This window comes from Rhinopithecus roxellana, chromosome 4 (assembly GCF_007565055.1).
Source record: "Rhinopithecus roxellana isolate Shanxi Qingling chromosome 4, ASM756505v1, whole genome shotgun sequence".
Classification (NCBI taxonomy): domain Eukaryota; kingdom Metazoa; phylum Chordata; class Mammalia; order Primates; family Cercopithecidae; genus Rhinopithecus; species Rhinopithecus roxellana.
This window is the reverse complement of record NC_044552.1, coordinates 22,475,570-22,497,799: the sequence shown is the minus strand read 5'-3', so window position 1 is coordinate 22,497,799 and position 22,230 is coordinate 22,475,570. Positions and strand designations below refer to the sequence as shown.

Sequence of the window (22,230 nt, the reverse complement as noted above, 5' to 3'; positions counted from 1 at the left end):
ATAGGGGACAGGCACCTTTAAGAACACACTCCCTTGTGACCAAAGCAAAAGTCAGATAGGCCCCTCAGGGGCTAGAAAATGCTTAAGAGTGTAGAGTAAGAATTTGCCTGGCTTCTCAGGTGTAAACTGATAATTTTATACTCTAAGTACAGAGATGACTCAAAAATTACCATCACTGTAACTAAAGAAGCTCCTTACAAGACATGTGGAAGAGTACACAGCTTTTTGTTTGTTTGTTAACTTTTAGGATGTTTGTACATCTTTTCCAAGAAGCAAATTTTCAAAGCCCTCTGGTACCTAACTATGGGTCAAAATTTTTTTCTTGCCCACGGTTCTCTGGAGAGCTGCCTTAACTTCCTTGTTCCGTAAGCTGTAGATGATGGGGTTGAGCATGGATGTCACCACTGTGTAGAAGAGAGCTAGGAGTTTATCTGTTCCTGGTGAATGGCTAGCCTTGGGCCTCAAGTAGGTGACAGATCCTGAGCCGTAGAAGAGTGTTACTACAAGCAGGTGGGAAGAACAGGTGGAAAGAGCTTTACGGCGGCCTTCAGGTGAGGGCATGACCAGCACTGCAGCTAGAATTCTGCCATAGGAAGCAATGATCAGTAAAAATGGGCTGGAAATGCAAAGGATTGCCACAACAAAGACTGCAGCTTCATTATAAGATGTGTCCCCACAGGCGAGTGCCAGGATAGGTGGGAGGTCACAGAAGAAGTGGTCTATTTCACAGGGGCCACAGAAGTCCAAGGAGAAAATATAGTTTGTCTGGCCCAGGCCCACCATGCATCCTACTCCCCAAGAAACTATTGCCAAGTGGGCACACACTCCACGATTCATTCGTGTTGCATAGTGCAGTGGGGAGCATATGGCCACGTAGCGGTCAAACGCCATGGCTGCCAAAAGGCAGCATTCACTGATAGCAAACAATGTAAAGAAAAACATCTGTGTGGCACAACCCTTCCAAGAGATTCCTCGGGCCTCGCTCACCAGGCTCTGCAGCATCTTGGGTATGACTGAGCAAGTGTAGCCGATCTCCAGGAAAGACAAGTTGGACAGGAAAAAGTACATGGGGGTGTGGAGGACTGGGTTGGTCCAGATAGCAAGGGCTATGAGAGCATTGCCTGTCAGTGATGCTAAGAACATGAGTAGGATGAGGGTAAATAGAAGGAAACACTGTTCAGTGACCTCAGAGAATTTGGCAAACGCAAAGTGTTTGACAGACATGCTGTTGTCCTGCCACATGGAACAGTTAAGACTCATGACCTGGGAAAGAGAAACACCAAAGTCACTACAAAGATTCCTTTGGATGAGGGAAATAAGTCATTATTATTTTTAGGAATTTTAGTAAATCAGAGAAATGAATTTCTTACCTGCATTATAAAATTCAAAAATTACACTCATCCCCATACCTTTTCAAACCAAATCCTATTCTGTGTTCACTATCTCAGTTGATTTGTCCAAATATAATCACCTTACCTGGTTCAGTCCCTTAGTTCATCTGTTTTCATGGTGAAGTGTTTCTCTGTTTCCTATCAGCAGAAAGAAAACATGTGATACACTATTAAATATTGTATCCAAAACACCTAACGCACTTTCTGGCATACAAAATACAATAAATGTTAACCTTAATTATGATATAATACTTTTAAACACTTTAGAAGTGCATATAATTTATGTAAATTAGTTATTAAAAATTATGGATAGGACTACCCATTGTTTTCTACTATTTCCCCATAGTCACTTCATCAAGGACTTAATGTTTAACTGGGTGATATCTTAACCCCTTAGAAACTGTTTTATCTTTTGACAGAATTACCATGTACAAGATAATTGTATGTCCATTCCCCAAAAATAAGAGCTATGTCAATGTCCTATGAAATAATTAATTTAAAACAACTTATGGCAATTTTGTGACAGGAGTACTAAGAAGCTGAGTTGTACTTCAGAGAAAGAAAAAATAACTAATTTAAATAATGACCTGAACTGACAAATTCTTTAGGTATTGGCTGTACATTTTTATACCTTAATTCACTGTCTTGCACAGCCCTCTTTTCTTAAGGCATCAGCTATGTTGCATACCTTTAATCATAACATTTGAGAGAAAAAAATAGATGATTTTTGCTTCCGATGAACCACTTCCTGATTTTCTCTGCACCAGCTCCTTATAACTTCCCAAATTCAGAGGATGTAAATCTGCCCCATCTTCACTCCTAAGACTGTGCTGAGAAGTCTTTGTTGCAGTCAGAGACAGTGTCTGATCTCAGGAAGACTGTGTGCCTCGTGAGAGTGCACCACATCTCTTCTAGCAATGCCCTCAGCTACACACGCACACACACACACACACACTCACTCACAGAAAGAGAAAGAGAGGCTGTGCTAGTTACATAAGGATTACATAATTCTTCCTAAAAAGCAATGGGATATGAATACGTCATACTTCAGTTCTCTCTGTGTTTTGAATCCCTATCCTGCCACACTCCTCCCTAGAGACTTACATTGTCTTCTCACTGGAGAATATCAGGAAGCAGTTTGACTGAATCTCTCAACCACTTCCTGATTTTCATGGACAGGTCTGTCTCACTTGGGAAGCAAAAGTAGTAAATATAAAATGCAGATTAATCAACAGTTAAGTAAAATGAATAACCTGTATTAATTGCTATCACAGGCTGTGCACACAGTACAATATGAATTAAAGTGAAATGTGCTATTGCAACCAATTCTTTGATCACTCTAAATTGTTAAAATATTCAGATTTTAACTTTTGTATGAATTAAGCATAATAATCATCAAAAATAGTTAAAAAACTACACAAGCAACTATCATGTCACATTACGTTGATGAAGTTAATATTTATACTGATTATTATAAAAGATTCAAACTAATAAGTTATAATCTTCTAATCACAAATGAGTTTCACAAAGCATCCACTTTTTCCTATCAAAAGTAAACATAATAAAATAGAGAAGCAAAAGTATATATTAGGAAAGATAATGAATTCGGTAAGGTACCCAGTTTTAAAGAAAAGTGAGTATGGTAGTGAATATGTATCGTTTAAATGACATAAAGGAAAAGGAATAGGGAAGAGGAAAGTGTCATTTGGGTAGGAAACTACCCTTAGTATAACCCCCTTATAAAATAGGCACAACATCCTCTTTGGAATTTTTTATTGCCCTAATCTTATATTATCTGGCTTGCTCTTTTTAGTACCTTTGAACTAGAATCTGATTGCTTGAAAATGATTAAAATGTAGTTCTTACAGTTATCATTCTCTGGATTACATATAAAGCCAAGGGATTTTTATTAGGTTTATGGGGATAAGCAAGACAGCTATCTTCTCTAGCGTTCTCCACCTATTTAGTAACAGAATAATGAATTTACCTAGTGTGGCAAATGCATTCAGAAATAATCTATTTCTCAGCTTCTGTCGCAGCTTGGTGCATCCTACAAATCATTCTGACTGATAAACTGTAAATTGAAGTAGGTTGGGAGAGCTCCTTAAAGGGAAGTGGCATACCTTATTTTCACTCTTCATCCATTCAGCTGTGCTGGAACTCAATGTGATGTCTGAAGCGCTACTCGACAGCCTGCACAAGAAGGACAAGTGCCAAAGCTAAGGGATGTTGGAACAGAAAGCTAGAAGGAGGCTGCAATGCAGACAAACTGAACTTTTTTGGGTGAGAGATATAAACTTCCATTTTTTTAGAAAGGTACTGGTATTTTAGGATTTTCATTATGTGCCCCAGAGGCTAACCCTTACAGATTCAGGAATAACCTCTCAAGCAGATGATTCCATTAAGTTGAGAAAAACTACTGCAATAGTGCATACTCTCTATTCTCGACACATAAAGTTAGTTCTCCCTTTCAGTCAGCACCAAAGAGCACATGTACTTGCTGGGACATGATAAAACACATCCATTAATTTGCATAAAATTAAATAATTTACTCAAGCACTGAAGGAACACTAAAGGCCAGTAGCAAGTTGAATTAGTAATGGAAATTTTTGTTGATGAAGAAAAGATTGAAAGCAGAAGGATGAGAGAAGAAAGTAAAGATAAGTTTTCATAGCTACTAGATATGTTTGTGCAGTTGGTGCATTGTACAAAGTTGTGTAATTAAGAGATGCCTGGCTAAAAGAAGTGCTATCGTTGCCTTTTTTCTTCTAAAATACTCTGGTGCCTTTATCGATAAGTACAATCAGGTGTTGTATGTTTTATTGACCCCTTGTCCAGTGGGTAGTTTGCAAATATTTTCTCCCATTCTGTAGGTTGTCTCTGTTGATTGTAGAGCCAATTAACAATAGAGTCCATTAACATTTATTCAACATGATAATATATTAAAATATTTATGATAATAGGATAATTTTTAAATTAAATGAAAAGTATTATATTTGTTATTTTAAAAAAGATCAAATACATTACTAACTAACCAGTATGTATTTATTTTGTGGCATTGCTAGTTTGGACTTAACTTTTTTTGTTTATTTTAATTTTTTTATAACCTTTGTTTTATTGCAGCCTTTTGAAGAAAATGGGCCTAATTGGAGCATGGTAATATCTACTGGGTAAGCATTTGTGGACAAGTACACAGGTACAGCTTCTGCTGTTCAAAAGCATAAAATACTATTAATTCACTAGAGCTAGTTTTAAGTCCTTTAGAAATTTTGATATTCTGTTAAATTTATTTTGCTGCCAAAGCTAATGTGAAAACTTGTAAAGCTCTGTAGCTTCATGGTCTCTTGGAACATGCCACTGAGAAGGAAGAAATACCTGGCACACACGCTAACACTCTATCCTATGTTCACAGCAGACATAGTTAATCAATCCCAGCACTGGTGCTGAAGTGGGACATTCCTTCAGAATCCTCCCCATTTGGCAAAGGAGATGAAGATTCTTTGTCATTCCTTTCCTGGAATGCAAAGGATACAACCATTTTTACAAGCTGTGCAGTCAGTCTCTGCTACTTCCCAACATCAGTTTCAAGTTCTTCTCCTGGGAATTACCTCATGATTTCTAATTTTATTTGTTTCATTTTATTTTATTTAGTTTTTCAATCTTTGTGGGTACATAGTAGGTGTATATATTTATGGGGTGCATGAGAGGTTTTCATACAGTCATGCAATGTGAAATAATCACATCATGGAGAATGGGATATCTATTCCCTCAAGCATTTATCCTTTGAGTTACAAACAATCCAATTACACTCTTCAAGTTATTTAAAAATATACAATTAAGTTATTATTGACCATAGCCACCCTGTTGTGCTATAAAATAGTAAGTCTTATTCATTCTTTCTATTCTTTTGTACTCATTAACCATTCCTAGTTCCTCCACCATCCCCTGACACTTCTGAGCCTCTGGTAACTATTCTTCTATTCTCTATGTTCATGAGTTCAATTGTTTGGATTTTTAGATCCCACAAATAAGTGAGAACATGCAATGTTTGTCTTTCTGTGCCTGGCCTATTTCACTTAACATTATGATCTCCAGTTCCATCTATGTTGTTGCAAATAACTGGATTTCATTCTTTTTAGGTCTGAATAGAACTCCATTGTGTACATGTACCACATTTTCTTTATCCATTCATCTGTTGATGGACATTTCATTTGCTTCCAAATCTTAGTTATTGCAAACAGTGCTGCAACAAACATGGGAGTGCAGATATCTCTTTGCTATACCAATTTCCTTTCTTTGGGGTATATACCCAGCAGTGGTATTGCTGGATCATATGGTAGCTCAATTTTTAGTTTTTTTCAGAAACCTCCAAACCATTTTCCATAGTGCTTGTACTAATTTACATTCCCACCAACAGTGTACAAAAGGTTCTCTTTCTCCACATCCTCACCAGCATTTGTTATTGCCCGTCTTTCGGATATAAGCTATTTTAATTGGAGTGAGATGATATCTCATTGTAGTTTTGATTTGCATTTCTGTAATTGTCAACGATATTGGGCACCTTTCCATTTATCTGTTTGTTATTTGATCTTTTTCCCATTTTTTATTAGATTATTAGATTTTTTCCAGTAGAGTTGTTTGAGCTCCTTATATACTCTCATTATTAATCATTTGTCAGATGGAGAGTTTGCAAATATTTTCTCCCATTCTGTGGGATGTTTCTTCACTTTGTTGATTGTATCCCTTGCTGTGCAGAAGCCTTTTAGCTTTATGTGATCCCACTGGTCCATTTTTGCTTTGGTTTCCTGTGCTTGTCGGGGCATTGCTCAAGAAATTTTTGCCCATACCTATGTCCTAGAGATTTTCCCCAAAGTTTTCTTATAGTAGTTTCATAATTTGCAGTCTTAGATTTAAGTCTTTAATCCATTTTGTTTTGATTTTTTTATATGGTGAGAGACAGGGGTTTCGTTTCATTCTTCTGCCTATATATATCTAGTTTTCCCAGCAGCATTTATTGAAGAGACTGTCTTTTTCTCAGTATATGTCCTTGGAACTTTTGTTGAAAATGAGTTCACAGTAGGTGTATGGATTTGTTTCTAGGTTCTCTATTCTGTTCCCTTGGTCTATGTGTCTGTTTTACACCAGTGCCCTGCTGTTTTGGTTAGTATAGCTCTGTAGTATAATTTGAAGTCAGTTTCAGGTAATGTGATTCCTTCAGTTTTGATCTTTTTCCTTAGGACAGCTTTGGCTATTCTGGGCCTTTTGTGGTTCCACATACATTTTAGAATTGTATTTTCTATTTATGTGAAGAATGTCCTTGGTATTTTGATAGAGATTGCATTAAATCTGTAGATGTAGACTGCTTTGGGTAGTATGGACATTTTAACAATATTAACTCTTCCAATTCATGAACATGAATTTTTTTTCCATTTTTTGATGTCTTGTTCAATTTCCTTCATCAGTGTCTTATAGTTTTCATAATAGAGATCTTTCACTTCTTCAGTTAACTCCTAGGTATATAATTTTGTGTATTACTATGATAAGTGGGATTACTTTTTTATTTCTTTTTCACATTGTTCACTGTTGGCATATAGAAATGTTACTGATTTTTGTATGTTGATTATGTATCCTAAGACTTTATTGAATTTGTTTATCAGTTTTAGTGGTTTTCTTGTGGATTCTTTAGTTTTTTCCAAATATAAGATTATATTATCTGCAAACAAGGATAATTTGAGTTTTTCCCTTCCAGTTTGAATGCCCTTTATATCTTTCTCTTATCTGACTGCTGTAGCTTGAACTTCCAGTACTATGTTGAATAACACTGGTGACAGTGAGCATCCTTCTCATGCTTCTGATCTTACAGGAAAGGCTTTCAGTTTTTCCCCATTCAGTATAATACCAGCTGTCTGTCATATATGGCTTTTGTTATGTTGAGGTGTGTTCCTTCTATACCCAGTTGTTTGGGAGTTTTTACTATGAAGGGGTGTTGAATTTTATCAAATGTTTTATCAGCATCAATTGAAAGTAAGCATCATATAGATTTTTCCTTCATTCTGTTGATATGGTGTATTGTACTGATCGATTTGTGTATGTAGAACCATTCTTTCATCCCAGGGATAATTCCCATTTGGTCATGATGGATGATCTTTCCAATGTATTGTTGAATTTGGTTTGCTAGTATTTGGTTGAGAATTTTTCCATCAATATTAATCTGAGATATTGGCCTGTAGTTTTCTTTTTTTTTTTCATGTGTCTTTGTCTGACTTCGATATCAGGGTAATACTAGCCTCAAATAATTAGTATGGAAGTATTCCCTCCTCTGTTTCTTTTTTTTTTATTTTTTATTATTATACTTTAAGTTCTAGGGTACATGTGCATAACGTGCAGGTTTGTTACATATGTATACTTGTGCCATGTTGGTGTGCTGCACCCATCAACTCGTCAGCACCCATCAACTCGTCATTTACATCAGGTATTACTCCCATTGCAATCCCTCCCCCTTTCCCCCTCCCAATGATAGGCCCCGGTGTGTGATGTTCCCCTTCCTGAGGCCAAGTGATCTCATTGTTCAGTTCTCACCTATGAGTGAGAACATGTGGTGTTTGGTTTTCTGTTCTTGTGATAGTTTGCTAAGGATGGTTTCCACCTGCATCCATGTCCCTACAAAGGACACAAACTCATCCTTTTTTATGGCTGCATAGTATTCCATGGTGTATATGTGCCACATTTTCTTAATCCAGTCTGTCACTGATGGACATTTGGGTTGATTCCAAGTCTTTGCTATTGTGAATAGTGCCGCAATAAACATACGTGTGCATGTGTCTTTATAGCAGCATGATTTATGATCCTTTGGGTATATACCCAGTAATGGGATGGCTGGGTCATATGGTACATCTAGTTCTAGATCCTTGAGGAATCGCCATACTGTTTTCCATAATGGTTGAACTAGTTTATAATCCCATCAACAGTGTAAAAGTGTTCCTATTTCTCCACATCCTCTCCAACACCTGTTGTTTCCTGACTTTTGAATGATTGTCATTCTAACTGGTGTAAGATGGTATCTCATTGTGGTTTTGATTTGCATTTCTCTGATGGCCAGTGATGATGAGCATTTTTTCATGTGTCTGTTGGCTGTATGAATGTCTTCTATTGAGAAATGTCTGTTCATATCCTTTGCCCACATTTTGATGGGGTTGTTTTTTTCTTGTAAATTTGTTTGAGTTCTTTGTAGGTTCTGGATATTAGCCCTTTGTCGGATGAGTAGATTGCAAAAATTTTCTCCCATTCTGTAGGTTGCCTGTTCACTCTGATCGTAGTTTCTTTTGCTGTGCAGAAGCTCTTTAGTTTAATTAGATCCCATTTGTCAATTTTGGCTTTTGCTGCCGTTGCTTTTGGTGTTTTAGATATGAAGTCCTTGCCCATGTCTATGTCCTGAATGGTACTACCTAGGTTTTCTTCTAGGGTTTTTATGGTATTAGGTCTAATATTTAAGTCTCTAATCCATCTTGAATTAATTTTCGTATAAGGAGTAAGGAAAATATCCAGTTTCAGCTTTCTACTTATGGCTAGCCAATTTTCCCAGCACCATTTATTAAATAGGGAATCCTTTCTCCATTTCTTGTTTCTCTCAGGTTTGTCAAAGATCAGATGGCTGTAGATGTGTGGTATTATTTCTGAGGACTCTGTTCTGTTCCATTGGTCTATATCTCTGTTTTGGTACCAGTACCATGCTGTTTTGGTTACTGTAGCCTTGTAGTATAGTTTGAAGTCAGGTAGCGTGATGCCTCCAGCTTTGTTCTTTTGACTTAGGAATGTCTTGGCAATGCGGGCTCTTTTTTGGTTCCATATGAACTTTAAAGCAGTTTTTTCCAATTCTGTGAAGAAACTCATTGGTAGCTTGATGGGGATGGCATTGAATCTATAAATTACCTTGGGCAGTATGGTCATTTTTACGATATTGATTCTTCCTATCCATGAGCATGGTATGTTCTTCCATTTGTTTGTGTCCTCTTTGATTTCACTGAGCAGTGGTTTGTAGTTCTCCTTGAAGAGGTCCTTGACATCTCTTGTAAGTTGGATTCCTTGGTATTTTATTCTCTTTGAAGCAATTGTGAATGGAAGTTCATTCATGATTTGGCTCTCTGTTTGTCTGTTACTGGTGTATAAGAATGCTTGTGATTTTTGCACATTAATTTTGTATACTGAGACTTTGCTGAAGTTGCTTATCAGCTTAAGGAGATTTTGGGCTGAGACAATGGGGTTTTCTAAATATACAATCATGTCATCTGCAAACAGGGACAATTTGACTTCTTCTTTTCCTAACTGAATACCCTTGATTTCTTTCTCTTGCCTGATTGCCCTAGCCAGAACTTCCAACACTATGTTGAATAGGAGTGGTGAGAGAGGGCATCCCTGTCTTGTGCCAGTTTTCAAAGGGAATTTTTCCAGTTTTTGCCCATTCAGTATGATATTGGCTGTGGGTTTGTCATAAATAGCTCTTATTATTTTGAGGTACATTCCATCAATACCGAATTTATTGAGCGTCTTTAGCATGAAGGGCTGTTGAATTTTGTCAAAGGCCTTTTGTGCATCTGTTGAGATAATCATGTGGTTCTTGTCTTTGGTTCTGTTTATATGCTGGATTACGTTTATTGATTTGCGAATGTTGAAACAGCCTTGCATCCCAGGGATGAAGCCCACTTGATCATGTTGGATAAGCTTTTTGATGTGCTGCTGAATCCGGTTTGCCAGTATTTTATTGAGGATTTTTGCATCGATGTTCATCAGGGATATTGGTCTAAAATTCTCTTTTTTTGTTGTGTCTCTGCCAGGCTTTGGTATCAGGATGATGTTGGCCTCATAAAATGAGTTAGGGAGGATTCCCTCTTTTTCTATTGATTGGGATAGTTTCAGAAGGAATGGTACCAGCTCCTCCTTGTACCTCTGGTAGAATTCAGCTGTGAATCCATCTGGTCCTGGACTTTTTTTGGTGGGTAGGCTATTAATTGTTGCCTCAATTTCAGAGCCTGCTATTGGTCTATTCAGGGATTCAACTTCTTCCTGGTTTAGTCTTGGAAGAGTGTAAGTGTCCAGGAAATTATCCATTTCTTCTAGATTTTCTAGTTGATTTGCGTAGAGGTGTTTATAGTATTCTCTGATGGTAGTTTGTATTTCTGTGGGGTCGGTGGTGATATCCCCTTTATCATTTTTTATTGAATCTATTTGATTCTTCTCTCTTTTCTTCTTTATTAGTCTTGCTAGTGGTCTGTCAATTTTGTTGATCTTTTCAAAAAACCAACTCCTGGATTCATTGATTTTTTGGAGGGTTTTTTGTGTCTCTATCTCCTTCAGTTCTGCTCTGATCTTAGTTATTTCTTGCCTTCTGCTAGCTTTTGAATGTATTTGCTCTTCTTTTAATTGTGATGTTAGAGTGTCAATTTTAGATCTTTCCAGCTTTCTCTTGTGGGCATTTAGTGCTATAAATTTCCCTCTACACACTGCTTTAAATGTGTCCCAGAGATTCTGAAAAAATGCTCATCATCACTGGCCACAGAGAAATGCAAATCAAAACCACAATGAGATACCATCTCACACCAGTTAGAATGGCAATCATTCAAAAGTCAGGAAACAACAGGTGCTGGAGAAGATGTGGAGAAAAGGATGAGTTTGTGTCCTTTGTAGGGACATGGATGCAGCTGGAAACCATCATTCTTAGCAAACTATCACAAGAACAGAAAACCAAACACCACATGTTCTCACTCATAGGTGAGAACTGAACAATGAGATCACTTGGACTCAGGAAGGGGAACATCACACACCAGGGCCTATCATGGGGAGGGGGGAGGGGGGAGGGATTGCATTGGGAGTTATACCTGATGTAAATGACGAGTTGATGGGTGCTGACGAGTTGATGGGTGCAGCACGCCAACATGGCACAAGTATACATATGTAACAAACCTGCACGTTATGCACATGTACCCTAGAACTTAAAGTATAATAATAATAAAAAAAATAAAAATTAAAAATTAAAAAAAAAAAGAAAATGTGGCACATATACACCATGGAATACTATGCAGCCATAAAAAAGGATGAGTTTGTGTCCTTTGTAGGGACATGGATGCAGCTGGAAATCATCATTCTTAGCAAACTATCACAAGAACAGAAAACCAAACACCGCATGTTCTCACTCATAGGTGGGAACTGAACAATGAGATCACTTGGACTTGGGAAGGGGAACATCACACACCGGGGCCTATCACGGGGTGGGGGGAGGGGGGAGGGACTGCATTGGGAGTTATACCTGATGTAAATGACGAGTTGATGGGTGCTGACGAGTTGATGGGTGCAGCACACCAACATGGCACAAGTATACATATATAACAAACCCGCACGTTATGCACATGTACCCTAGAACTTAAAGTATAATAATAATAATAAATAAATTAAAAAAATAAAAAAAAGAAATTTCTAGAACTTCATATACATGCAACCATGAAGTCTATAGTCTTTGGGGATCAATTTCTTTCACTTAGCAGGACATTTATTAGATTCATTCATGTTGTTGTATATATTAATATTTAATTCAATTTTCTTGCCGAGCATTGCTGAAATTCCGGCTTATCTATTGGTTTATCCATTCACCAGTTGATATGGCTATTTCCAGTGTGAGCCTGTATAAATGAAATCACCATGAACATTTGAGTGTAAGTCATTGGGTGGACTTATGCTTTCCTTTTTCTTGGATAAATATCTAAGTATGGAAATGCTGGATCATATAATAAATATTGTTTAACTATATGAGAAATCTCCATACTGTTTTGCAAATATACTGTAATATTTTTGCCTCCCTACCATCAGTGTTTCAGATTTCCAGTTGCTACATATTCTTGCCAATATGCAGTACTGTCATGAGTCTTTTTAACTTTAATCATTCTATCTGATATGTAATGGCATCTTACTGTGTTTTAATTTGCATGTCTTTGATGTCTAATGATGTCTTTTTAATTTTAAAGAAATTAAGTATTTTGTGTTTATTTTAGATTTACAGAGAAGTTGTAAGGATATTATGGAGAGATTTTATCTTTCATCTAGTTTCCCCTAATGTTAGCATCCAACAAAGCCATCGTATATTTGTTACAACTAAGAATATTATATAACACAACTAAGTTATATTCTAATTAGTAAACAACAGATGGATATCTGTATCTGGATGTCACCAGTTTTTCCACTAATATCCTTTATTCTGTCCCATGATCCAATTCAGGATACTGCTTATTAGCTAAGTATTTTTTATGTTATTGTAAATGAAAAGATTTTTAAATTATCTAATTATTTATTCCTAGAATATAGGCAAAATTGAATTATTTAATGTTTTATTTCAGTTTTAGGAGTACAGGTGGTTTTGATTATATGGATAAGTTCTTTAGTGGTGATTTCTGAGATTTTAGTGCACCTGTCACCTAAGCAATATACACTGTACCCAATGTGTAGCCTTTTATCCATCACCCCCTTTCCAACCTTCCCCAGTGAGTCCCCAAAGCCCATTGTATCATTCTTATGCTTTGCATCCTCATAGCTTATCTCCCACTTGTAACTGAGAATATACGATATTTGGTTTTCCATTCTTGAGGTACTTTACTAAGAATAATGGTCTCCAACTCCATCCAGGTTACTGCAAGACATTATTTTGTTCCTTTTTATGGTTAAGTAGTATTCCATAGTGTATATATACCACCTTTTCTTTGTCCACTCATGATTGATGGGAATTTAGGTTGGTTTCATAACTTTGCAATTACGAATCGTGCTGCTATAAACATGCATGTGCATGTGTCTTTTTTGTATAATGACTTCTTTTCCTTTTGGTAGATACCAAGTAGTGAGACTGCTGGATCAAATGATAAATATATTTTTAGTTCTTTGAGAAACCTCAATACTGTTTTCCACAGAAGTTGTACTAATTTACATTCTCACCACTACCATAAAAATATTCCCCTTTTTACCACATCCATGCCAACATCTATTGTTTTTGGATTTTTTAATTATGTTCATTCTTGCAGGAGTAAGGTGGGATCTCATTGTGGTTTTAATTTGCAGAAAAAATTGATTTTTGCATATAGGGCTGAGTTGTTTGGACTTGCTAAAATCGTGTATTAATTATAATAATTTTGTAGGTTTCTTAGAATTTTCTATATACATGATCATGCCATTTACAAATTAGAAACATTTTACTCTTCTTTTCCTATCTATAGGTCTTTTGCTTTGTTTTCCTGCCTTATTGGACTGGTTAGGATATCCGGAGCAGGGTTAAACAAAAATGGTGACAGTAGACATCTTTGCTTTGGGGCTAATATTAGGAAGAAAGGATTGAGCCTTTCATCACTGATTATGACATTAGGAGGCAGGTTTTCTGTTAATGTCCTTAACCACATCAAGGAAATTTCTTTCTATTCCTATTTTGCTGAGATATTTTATTATGAAATGGTGTTGGATTTTGACAAATGCTTTTTCATGATCATAGGACTTTCATTCTTTGTTACATTAATTTAGTGAATTACACTGTTTAATTTGTAGATGATGTCTACGGCCATACCAACCTGAATGCACCCAATCTCTTCTAATTTGTAGATGATAAACCAACCTTACTTTCCAATAATAAAACCCAACTTGGAAGCTGTATTATCTTTTTATGTATTTTTTTCACTTGCTAACATTTTGTATAGAGTTTTGAGTCTATGTTCATGGGAGATATTGGTCTGTTGTTCTCTATTCTTTTCTTTGCCAGGTTTTTGAATCACGGTAATGCTGGCCTCATGAAATGAGGCCCACATGATTTGACCATACTTCTGACTGCATCTCAAATACTAGAGCCATACTGGCCTTCTTGCGGTTCCCAGAACACACAGGCACTGTTCCTGCCCTAGTGCATTTGCACTGGAGGATCCTCCTGCCTTGAAATAATTTTCTCCATTTTCTAATTTGAGTCCTAATTTGAGTTTATTATAAATGCTCCTGTCAGCTGAGTTTAAGAAATACATCTGTACACATTCTTGTGAACACCTGAATTTATCAGTTTGTTTTAGCTTAGGCATCCTGGCAGGTATACAGTGGTATTAAACTGTGGGCTGAATTTGCATTTCCATGATGACTAATGTAGTTGAAGTTTACTTTGTATTTTGATTGGTCATTTGAATGTCACTTTTTGGGAAGTACCTGTTGAAGACTTTAAAATATATTTTTAATTAAGATATGTGTCTTTTCCTTCTTGATTTGCAGGTATTTATATGTTCAGGTTTAACCTTAGAAGTTAAAATTATTATAACTTTCTCACACTCACAAGACATTAAATAAGTAAAAAGGCAAACTATAGATTGTATACTTTCTGTATAACAGAAATTTCTAATATTAACGAAGTTCAGTTTATCAATCATTTTCTTTATACTTAGTGCTATGTTAGCATTATTTATAAAAACTTTGCCAATTCTAAAATCATGAAGATATTCTGCAATGTTATTTTCCAGACTGTTTCCACACTTATATTTGCAATCTAAAAAAAAGTTTAGAGATAAATGCCAATATTAATTTTATATGAATATTCAATAGACAAAGCACTATTTATTTTTAAAAGACTGCCCTTTCCCCACTTCTTTTCACTGTCACTTTTTAAAAAATCTAGTGTCCAGATTCATGTGGACATGTTTATGGATTCTTGATTGTATTTTATTATTCTTTTTGTTTATTTTTATACCCATAATACATTATCTAATTGTTGTGTTTTTATAATAATTCTTGGTATCATGTATTGCAAATCCTACAAATTTATTCAGAAGGGAAAAATTACAGACCCATTTCTTTCATGAATATAATGCAAAATCCTAAGCAAATGTTTAGCATCTTGATCTAGCAATATATCAAAAAGAAAATCAATCATGAACAAGTTAATTTTATTCCAGGAATTTGAGGTCTGTTAAATGTTAAAAGTAGATCAATGGAGTAACTATATTAACATAATAAAAAGAAAAATCATATGATTATTTCAGTATATTCAGAAGAAGCCTCTGACAAAATGCAACATCAATGTAAGTGATCATCAATTAATGAATAGATAAAGAAAATGTGGTATAGATACACAACGGAATACTACTAAGCCTTGAAAAAGAATACAGTCCTGTCATTTGCAGCAACATGAATAAACCTGAAGGACATTAATTGAAATAAGGCAGGCACAGAAAGACAAACACTGCATGATTTTACTTATACGTAGAATCTAAAAAAGTTGAATTCATGAAAACATAGAGTAGAGTGGTAGTTACCATGAGGTTGGGTAAAGTAAAGGTGCATGTGTGGATGGACTGGAGAGATGTTGATCAAAGAACACAAAATTTTAGTTAGGAGGAATAAGTTTAAGAGATTTACTGTATATCATAGTGACTACAGTTAAAGACAATATATTGTATTCTTGAAAATTTCTTAGGAGTAGATTTTAAGTGTTCGCACCACAAAAAAAAAAAAAAAAGGCTATAGCATGAAATAGCCATTCCACAATGTATACATACATCAAAGTGTCCTATTTTACAATATGTAAATATTTACAAACTTTATGAATTAGAAATATATTTTAAGTTTAAAAAGTCATGTTCAAATAAAAACACACATAGCATACTAACAATAGATGATAGATGGTGACTTCCTTAATATGATAAAATGTAGGTATAAAAGTCCTAAAACAAACATCATCCCGGAAATTGGGAACTAGACAAGATAGCCACTTATGTCTAACAATAATCAACATCACTTCAAAGAACAAACATTTTAATTAAAATATATCAGGGTTATAGTACCAAGCAATGGAGCCAAAAATACTTGTCCCATACATGCAATAATAGTAGTCAAAATATTTATCATTCCTATACTTCTTATACACTGAAAAACCCAACGGATGCCTAATCAATCAGAAAAGACTCTGCCTAACAAGTAAGGCCTCACCTTTCTTGTTGGTTGAATGTCAGGTCTGTCAAAAGGGATTGAACTCCATTTTTTCTCTTTAATTCTGTCAAACAACTTAGCTGACTATCAATCTAAGGATAAATGATTCATTTCACTTAACCATCAACATTTATTTTAAGAAAGATGAAATCTAAAAGAGATCAGTGTATTTGGAAAACCTAACATTAATCACAAAAGCTGTTCCCCACCTGTTCTACCAAACCACAAACCCTGTAAAATACGGAAATGCTTGAGGAAAATGGATACTGATGTTCTCCTAGAGTTGTGACTATGATATTTATGTTATTTGAAACCTAATTTTCCAACTCCTATATATCCTTCTGAAATACTAGACACACATAAATGTATTTATATATTTACATATGTTATATATGTGTGTATATATAGGCTGGTATATATATACACACAAAACAAGAATATTTGTATTTTCATAGTGTTAAAATGTGTGCAGTTCGTAATAGAAGAGGAAGAAGTCAATTGTACATATATTGCATATATGTATAATGTATTTATATATATTCTTTAAAGATGGTAGACACTTTATCACATCTGTAAGCTCTTCATTTTCCATACTCTGTGGGAAGAAGTGAACTATGTATCCACTGCCCAAATATCTGTAAAGGGCAAGTATATGTCACCATTAATAAAATGACCATTGGATTACAATCTTTGAGGGTGGGTGCTTTTTGACGTTTTTCTACTGTAAATTCACACAAATGAATGTCCCATCTGTTTTTTTCTTTTCTATTCGGAATGATGAACACCATAATCTCCACAAGATGATAATAAATGATAAAAATATAATGAGATATATTGCTAGGAGAAATGTTCTTTCAGGTATTTTTTTAAAGACAAGGTCTTTGTCTCTCACCCAGGCTGGGGTGCAGTGGCATGATCATGGTTAACTGCAGCCTCAACCACTTGGGCTTAAGGGATCCTCCTGCCTCAGCCTCCCAAGTAACTGCGACTACAGGCATGCACCACAATGCCTGCTAATTTTTTATTTTTTGTAGACATGGGGGTCCTACTATGTTGCCCAAACTGGTCTCAAACTCCTGGCTTTAAGCAATCCTCCTGCCTTGGCCTCCCAAAGTAATTGAGATTACAGGCATGAGCCACCATGTCAGGCCAAGAGTTTTTTATTATGTCAAAACCAGACACCTTAAATGAGTTGTAGGCCTTTCATCCACCAACCATTACATAATGATGTAGAGTCTCTGAAATAGGGTATTGGGGATACATATCCTGTATACAGGAAGAAGGTCAGAAACTACTGGATTTCTTGTCTTTCAGTTTGAAAAGAATTGCTATTTTCCATTTGGCCTGCTGGGAATAGCTATTATAATGCTCATTAAGATTATTGAGCACCAACAATAAAATGCGTACTGATTGGGCAGCAATATGTTTTTAAATCAAAGTCCATTACTGAGAGACATGTGCGTCCTCCATATGTTAACCACTGAGAAAAACTTCTGTAGAATGAGGTGTAGATATAAAGGAATACACTAAAAGGGATGGTTAGGATTACCTAAGAGAATAAGTAGGCACAGTCATTGCACAGAACTTTCTATATTTGCACTCCTTTTTCTCCCGAGCAGCGTAGATGACTACAGCATGCATTTGGCTCACTGAGAATATACCATCCTAATACTAAAATAAAATTAGATAAAATAAAATTAGATAAGACAACTATGCTTACAATATCCAATAGAAAGAATATGCAAGGAGAAAATGAAGTTTCTCTTGATTATTTCTGGGTGCATTCTAATGTTGTGGCGTGATTTAGTCATTTTCCTTCTTTCTAAACAAGTCTTATGATTATTTTCTTAATCATTAGTTTTAAAGTGCTAGGTGATAAAAAATTTCATTTTGGTTAATTTTAAAATCCATTAGGAAAAACAACATATATTAATAAAAATGTAACATTTTGTTAAAATCTATGGGCATTCATTATTTTTAGAACTCTGTTTCATTATTTCTGGGGAAGGATAATAAATAATTTTCTTGCTATGAAATACACAGATAACAATAGTCACAATCAGCCACTGTTATTTGGGGATGGGAGGAATAATGGAAGATTGCAGTTGGCAATTGACAGTTGACCATTGGCATTCTGGGAGTGTGGAATTTGAATTGTAAGAGGACGGCATTCTCCTAAGCCACGTTCTGACCTTGCTCTTGTTCTCTTCCTAGTAGCTTCTTCACTGCTCCCTTAACATCCTTATTTCTCAAGGTATAGATGAGGGGATTGAGCATTGGAGTTATGAGTCCATAGAAAAGTGCAAGAAGCTTGCCCTTCAATTTGGCTGTGTTGCTCTTAGGTGCCATATATGCATAACCACTAATGGCAGAGACATAGAACATAATAACCACCAGCAGATGAGACCCACATGTATTGAAGGCCTTCTTGCGACCCTCAAAAGATTGGATGCTTACTACTGCTTTGACAATGTTGATGTAAGAAAACAGAATTAATCCAACTGGGATGACCTTTATGACCACCACAGCTGCATACATCTCCACTTCATTGATCCATGTATCAACACATGATAACTGAAGCATGGCAGGTACCTCACAGAAGAAATTCTCCACTTGGTATTGACCACAGCGAGATAACAAGAAAGTCAGCACTGTTTGCACCAAGGAGTTGCTGAAACCTGTTACCCAAGCCACTGCTGCCAATTGCTGGCATAGCCGAGAATGCATGATAACCATGTAATGGAGTGGCTGGCAGATTGCTATATAACGATCAAAGGCCATTACTGAGAGAAGTACACATTCAGTGGATCCTAGACCAAGGAAGATGAAGAGTTGAGCTATGCATCCTATGAAGCTAATGTCTCTCTGGTGGCTCCGTATATTTATCAGCATCTGGGGAACAGTGGAAGTTGTATAGCAGAGGTCCAAAAAGGAGAGATTGGCCAGAAAGAAATACATGGGTGTATGGAGTATGGGATCAAGGCAGGATAAGATAATGATGGCTGAATTCCCAACGAGGGTCATTATGTAGAAGATGGAGATGACCACAAAAAGAGCCATTTCTAGTCTGGGCCATTCAGAGAAGCCCACCAGAATAAAGCCATTGTTGTAATAAAAGGTGTTATTGAATCTTCTCATTGCTGTGACACTATATGCTGGTAATACCAAAGCCAGAATTTTAGAAGCCTGATTATCTTGTGCTTAGAACTAAATGTTAGCTCATAAATCTGCATGCAATAGAGAAACTGCATAAAAGAAAACAAATTCATTAGTGTGTTTCCTCTTATTACCTCAGTAAGAAAAATGAATTTTTAACAATTATATATCTATATTTTAGCAATCATATTTTAATCCACGATTTTAACTTAGTAAACTCAGAGTTTACTAAGTTTTATTTAGGAGTTTACTAAGAGTTTACTAAGTAAAGAGGTTTTCAAGAATACAGATAGTAAAGACTTATTACAAAATGTTTGTTATAAAAAGGTATTGGATCTATGAAGATTAAGGAAAATGGAGACTTCATTGGAGCTCCATTAAATCTCTAATTTACTCAATATGTTTCTTAACCATTCAATTTAATTTATCTTCTTGCTGCTTTTTAGTGCATTTCTATTATAGAATATGGAAATTGCCACTGATGAAAGATACTATGGGTTAGGGAAGGTAAATTCTCCTTTCTGCTTATTGTAATTAATATGAATAAAACTCCAAGGACTGAAGGCAATACACTCATTAAATTAATTTAGTATTGTATTTAGTCAAGACATTAGTAAGAGTTAACATGACTAGGACTAACATTCATTTATTTTGCTTATGTCAAAAACATTTATATTTATATTAAATAATGTATACTTACGAAATGGGAAATGTTCCCTTGTACCCCTCACAGGGCGTGCGATGGAGTGTGGCTCGCTTCTTCAGTGTCCTGCTGCTCAAACTTCTAGGGGAGCTTACAGATGGGCAGGCTGTGGGGCTCCAACCCGACGGCAGTGTCTCGGAGCGAATGTTTAAGCTGAAACCCCAGTGGACCTGTGTTACAGGGTGCTCTTTCAGTTTGCCATCTATAGGCAGCTTGCGTTAGTCACCTCAATTAGACGCTCTATCTTGTGGCAAGGACAGAGGGCTTTCTGTATCCCAGGTTCTTGCCTTGGTGTACCGAAAGAATCGGATCACACGTGGGCTTGGAGAAGGAGTGTCAAGTTTTATTGAGAGGAAGTAGCTCTCAATAAATGGAGCCGGAAGAGAGACGGTCTTCCCCTGGAGTTGGGCTGCTCAGCGGCCCGATCTCCTCTGGCTGCCCTGGCCAAACTCCGCCTCATCCCGCTGATCTGCTGGCGTCTGTCGGTACGCTCTTCCGCCAGCGTGCTCCCCTCGGCGTCCTCTCGACGCCCAGTTGCTTACCCGCTACTCTCGCCACCCAGCAGCTTCTGTCTTCTTCCGCTGATGTGCTCCTCTGACGTGTGGCTCCCTGTGTGTCTGGCCGCTAGGGTCTCAGGTTTTTATAGACCCAAGATGGGGCATGGTGGGCCAGGGTGGTCTTGGAAAATGCAACATTTGAGGACGAAAGCAGGAGCGTCTGTCCTCACCTAGGTCCACTGGAGTGGAGCCCTGCCTTTCTCTACCCAGTACTTCCCTGCCATATCACTTATGTCAACATGAACTACAAAAATGTTTGTGGTTTCTACGGATGCTCTCACTATTTCTTATTTAGCCACATATCCATGAAGAAAGAGTATCAAAACAGGCTTTCCTATAATCTTCGATATCACATAATCCTCTGTTTTCTGGGATAATATGCCTACACAATGGATGTTATATAGCAAAGTGGAAAAAACTGCGAAGCGTACCTAAGAAAATCTCTGGTGTTTGTCTTAGATGTGGTCATTGTCACATATATGATCATGCACACATACACATACATATCAATATACACACATTATCTGCATTCTTCATTTTCATTACGTGTAAAACATATATATAATTTCAGTGAGAATGTTTTATTGAAGCTTTGAACTATGTACAACGTGTCACATAAATATAAGTATTACTATTAAAGTAGTAATAATTATTCATAAAATGATTCTCAGTGAAGGTCTTTTATAAGCAATTTACATATAGCATTTCATTTCATTTTTAAATAATTTTATTTATTTTCAATATAAAGTTGTAATTCTTTTTATTCACCTTTTATTGCAAATTTTTGGACAGTTTTAAGTGAATTCATTCAGGTTTTTACTATTTTTAAACTGATAGATAAAATTGTATGCATTTATGAAAAACATGATATTTTGAAGTATGTATACATTGTGGAATGACTAAATCTAGCTAATGAACATATGCATTACCTTACATGGTTACCATTCTTGTGTTGAGAATGCTTAGCATCCACTCTGTCAGCATTTTTCAAAAATACGGTATATTGCTATTAACTATAGTCACCATATTATACAATAGATCTCTTTAACTTATTCCTCCTGTTTAACTGAAATTTTGTATTCACTGACCAACATCCCTCAGGTCCCCCTTGCCACCCACCAGCCCCTGGTAACTACCATTCTATGAGATCAACTTTTTAGCTTCTACCTATGAGTCAGATTATGCAGAAATTGTCTTTTAATGCCTGATTTACTTCATTTAATTCTCACAAATTAACTAATCATATCCATTTTACAGACAAGGACACTGAGTTTTAGAAAGTTTAAATAGTTTGCCTCCAATCACAGAGGTAGTAAATGGCAGAACAGGCGTCAGACTCCTGGTATACCTCAGAGTAAACTCTATGCTTTTAACTACTATTGCATGTAGCCACCAGGATTAATGAACAAGCCTGTGGCATGTGAATAGTTAAGAACTCACT

The 22,230-nt window shown here is 36.2% G+C and overlaps 1 protein-coding gene across 1 annotated transcript; it reads right to left on the bottom strand.

The window, feature by feature from the left end:
• Positions 1–297: 297 nt before the first annotated feature.
• On the bottom strand, positions 298–1,260 carry LOC104653693 (olfactory receptor 10C1-like). Its single transcript, XM_010352748.2, has one exon. The coding sequence runs from the start codon at positions 1,258–1,260 to the stop codon at positions 298–300; it is 963 nt and encodes a 320-aa protein (XP_010351050.1).
• Positions 1,261–22,230: the final 20,970 nt, after the last annotated feature.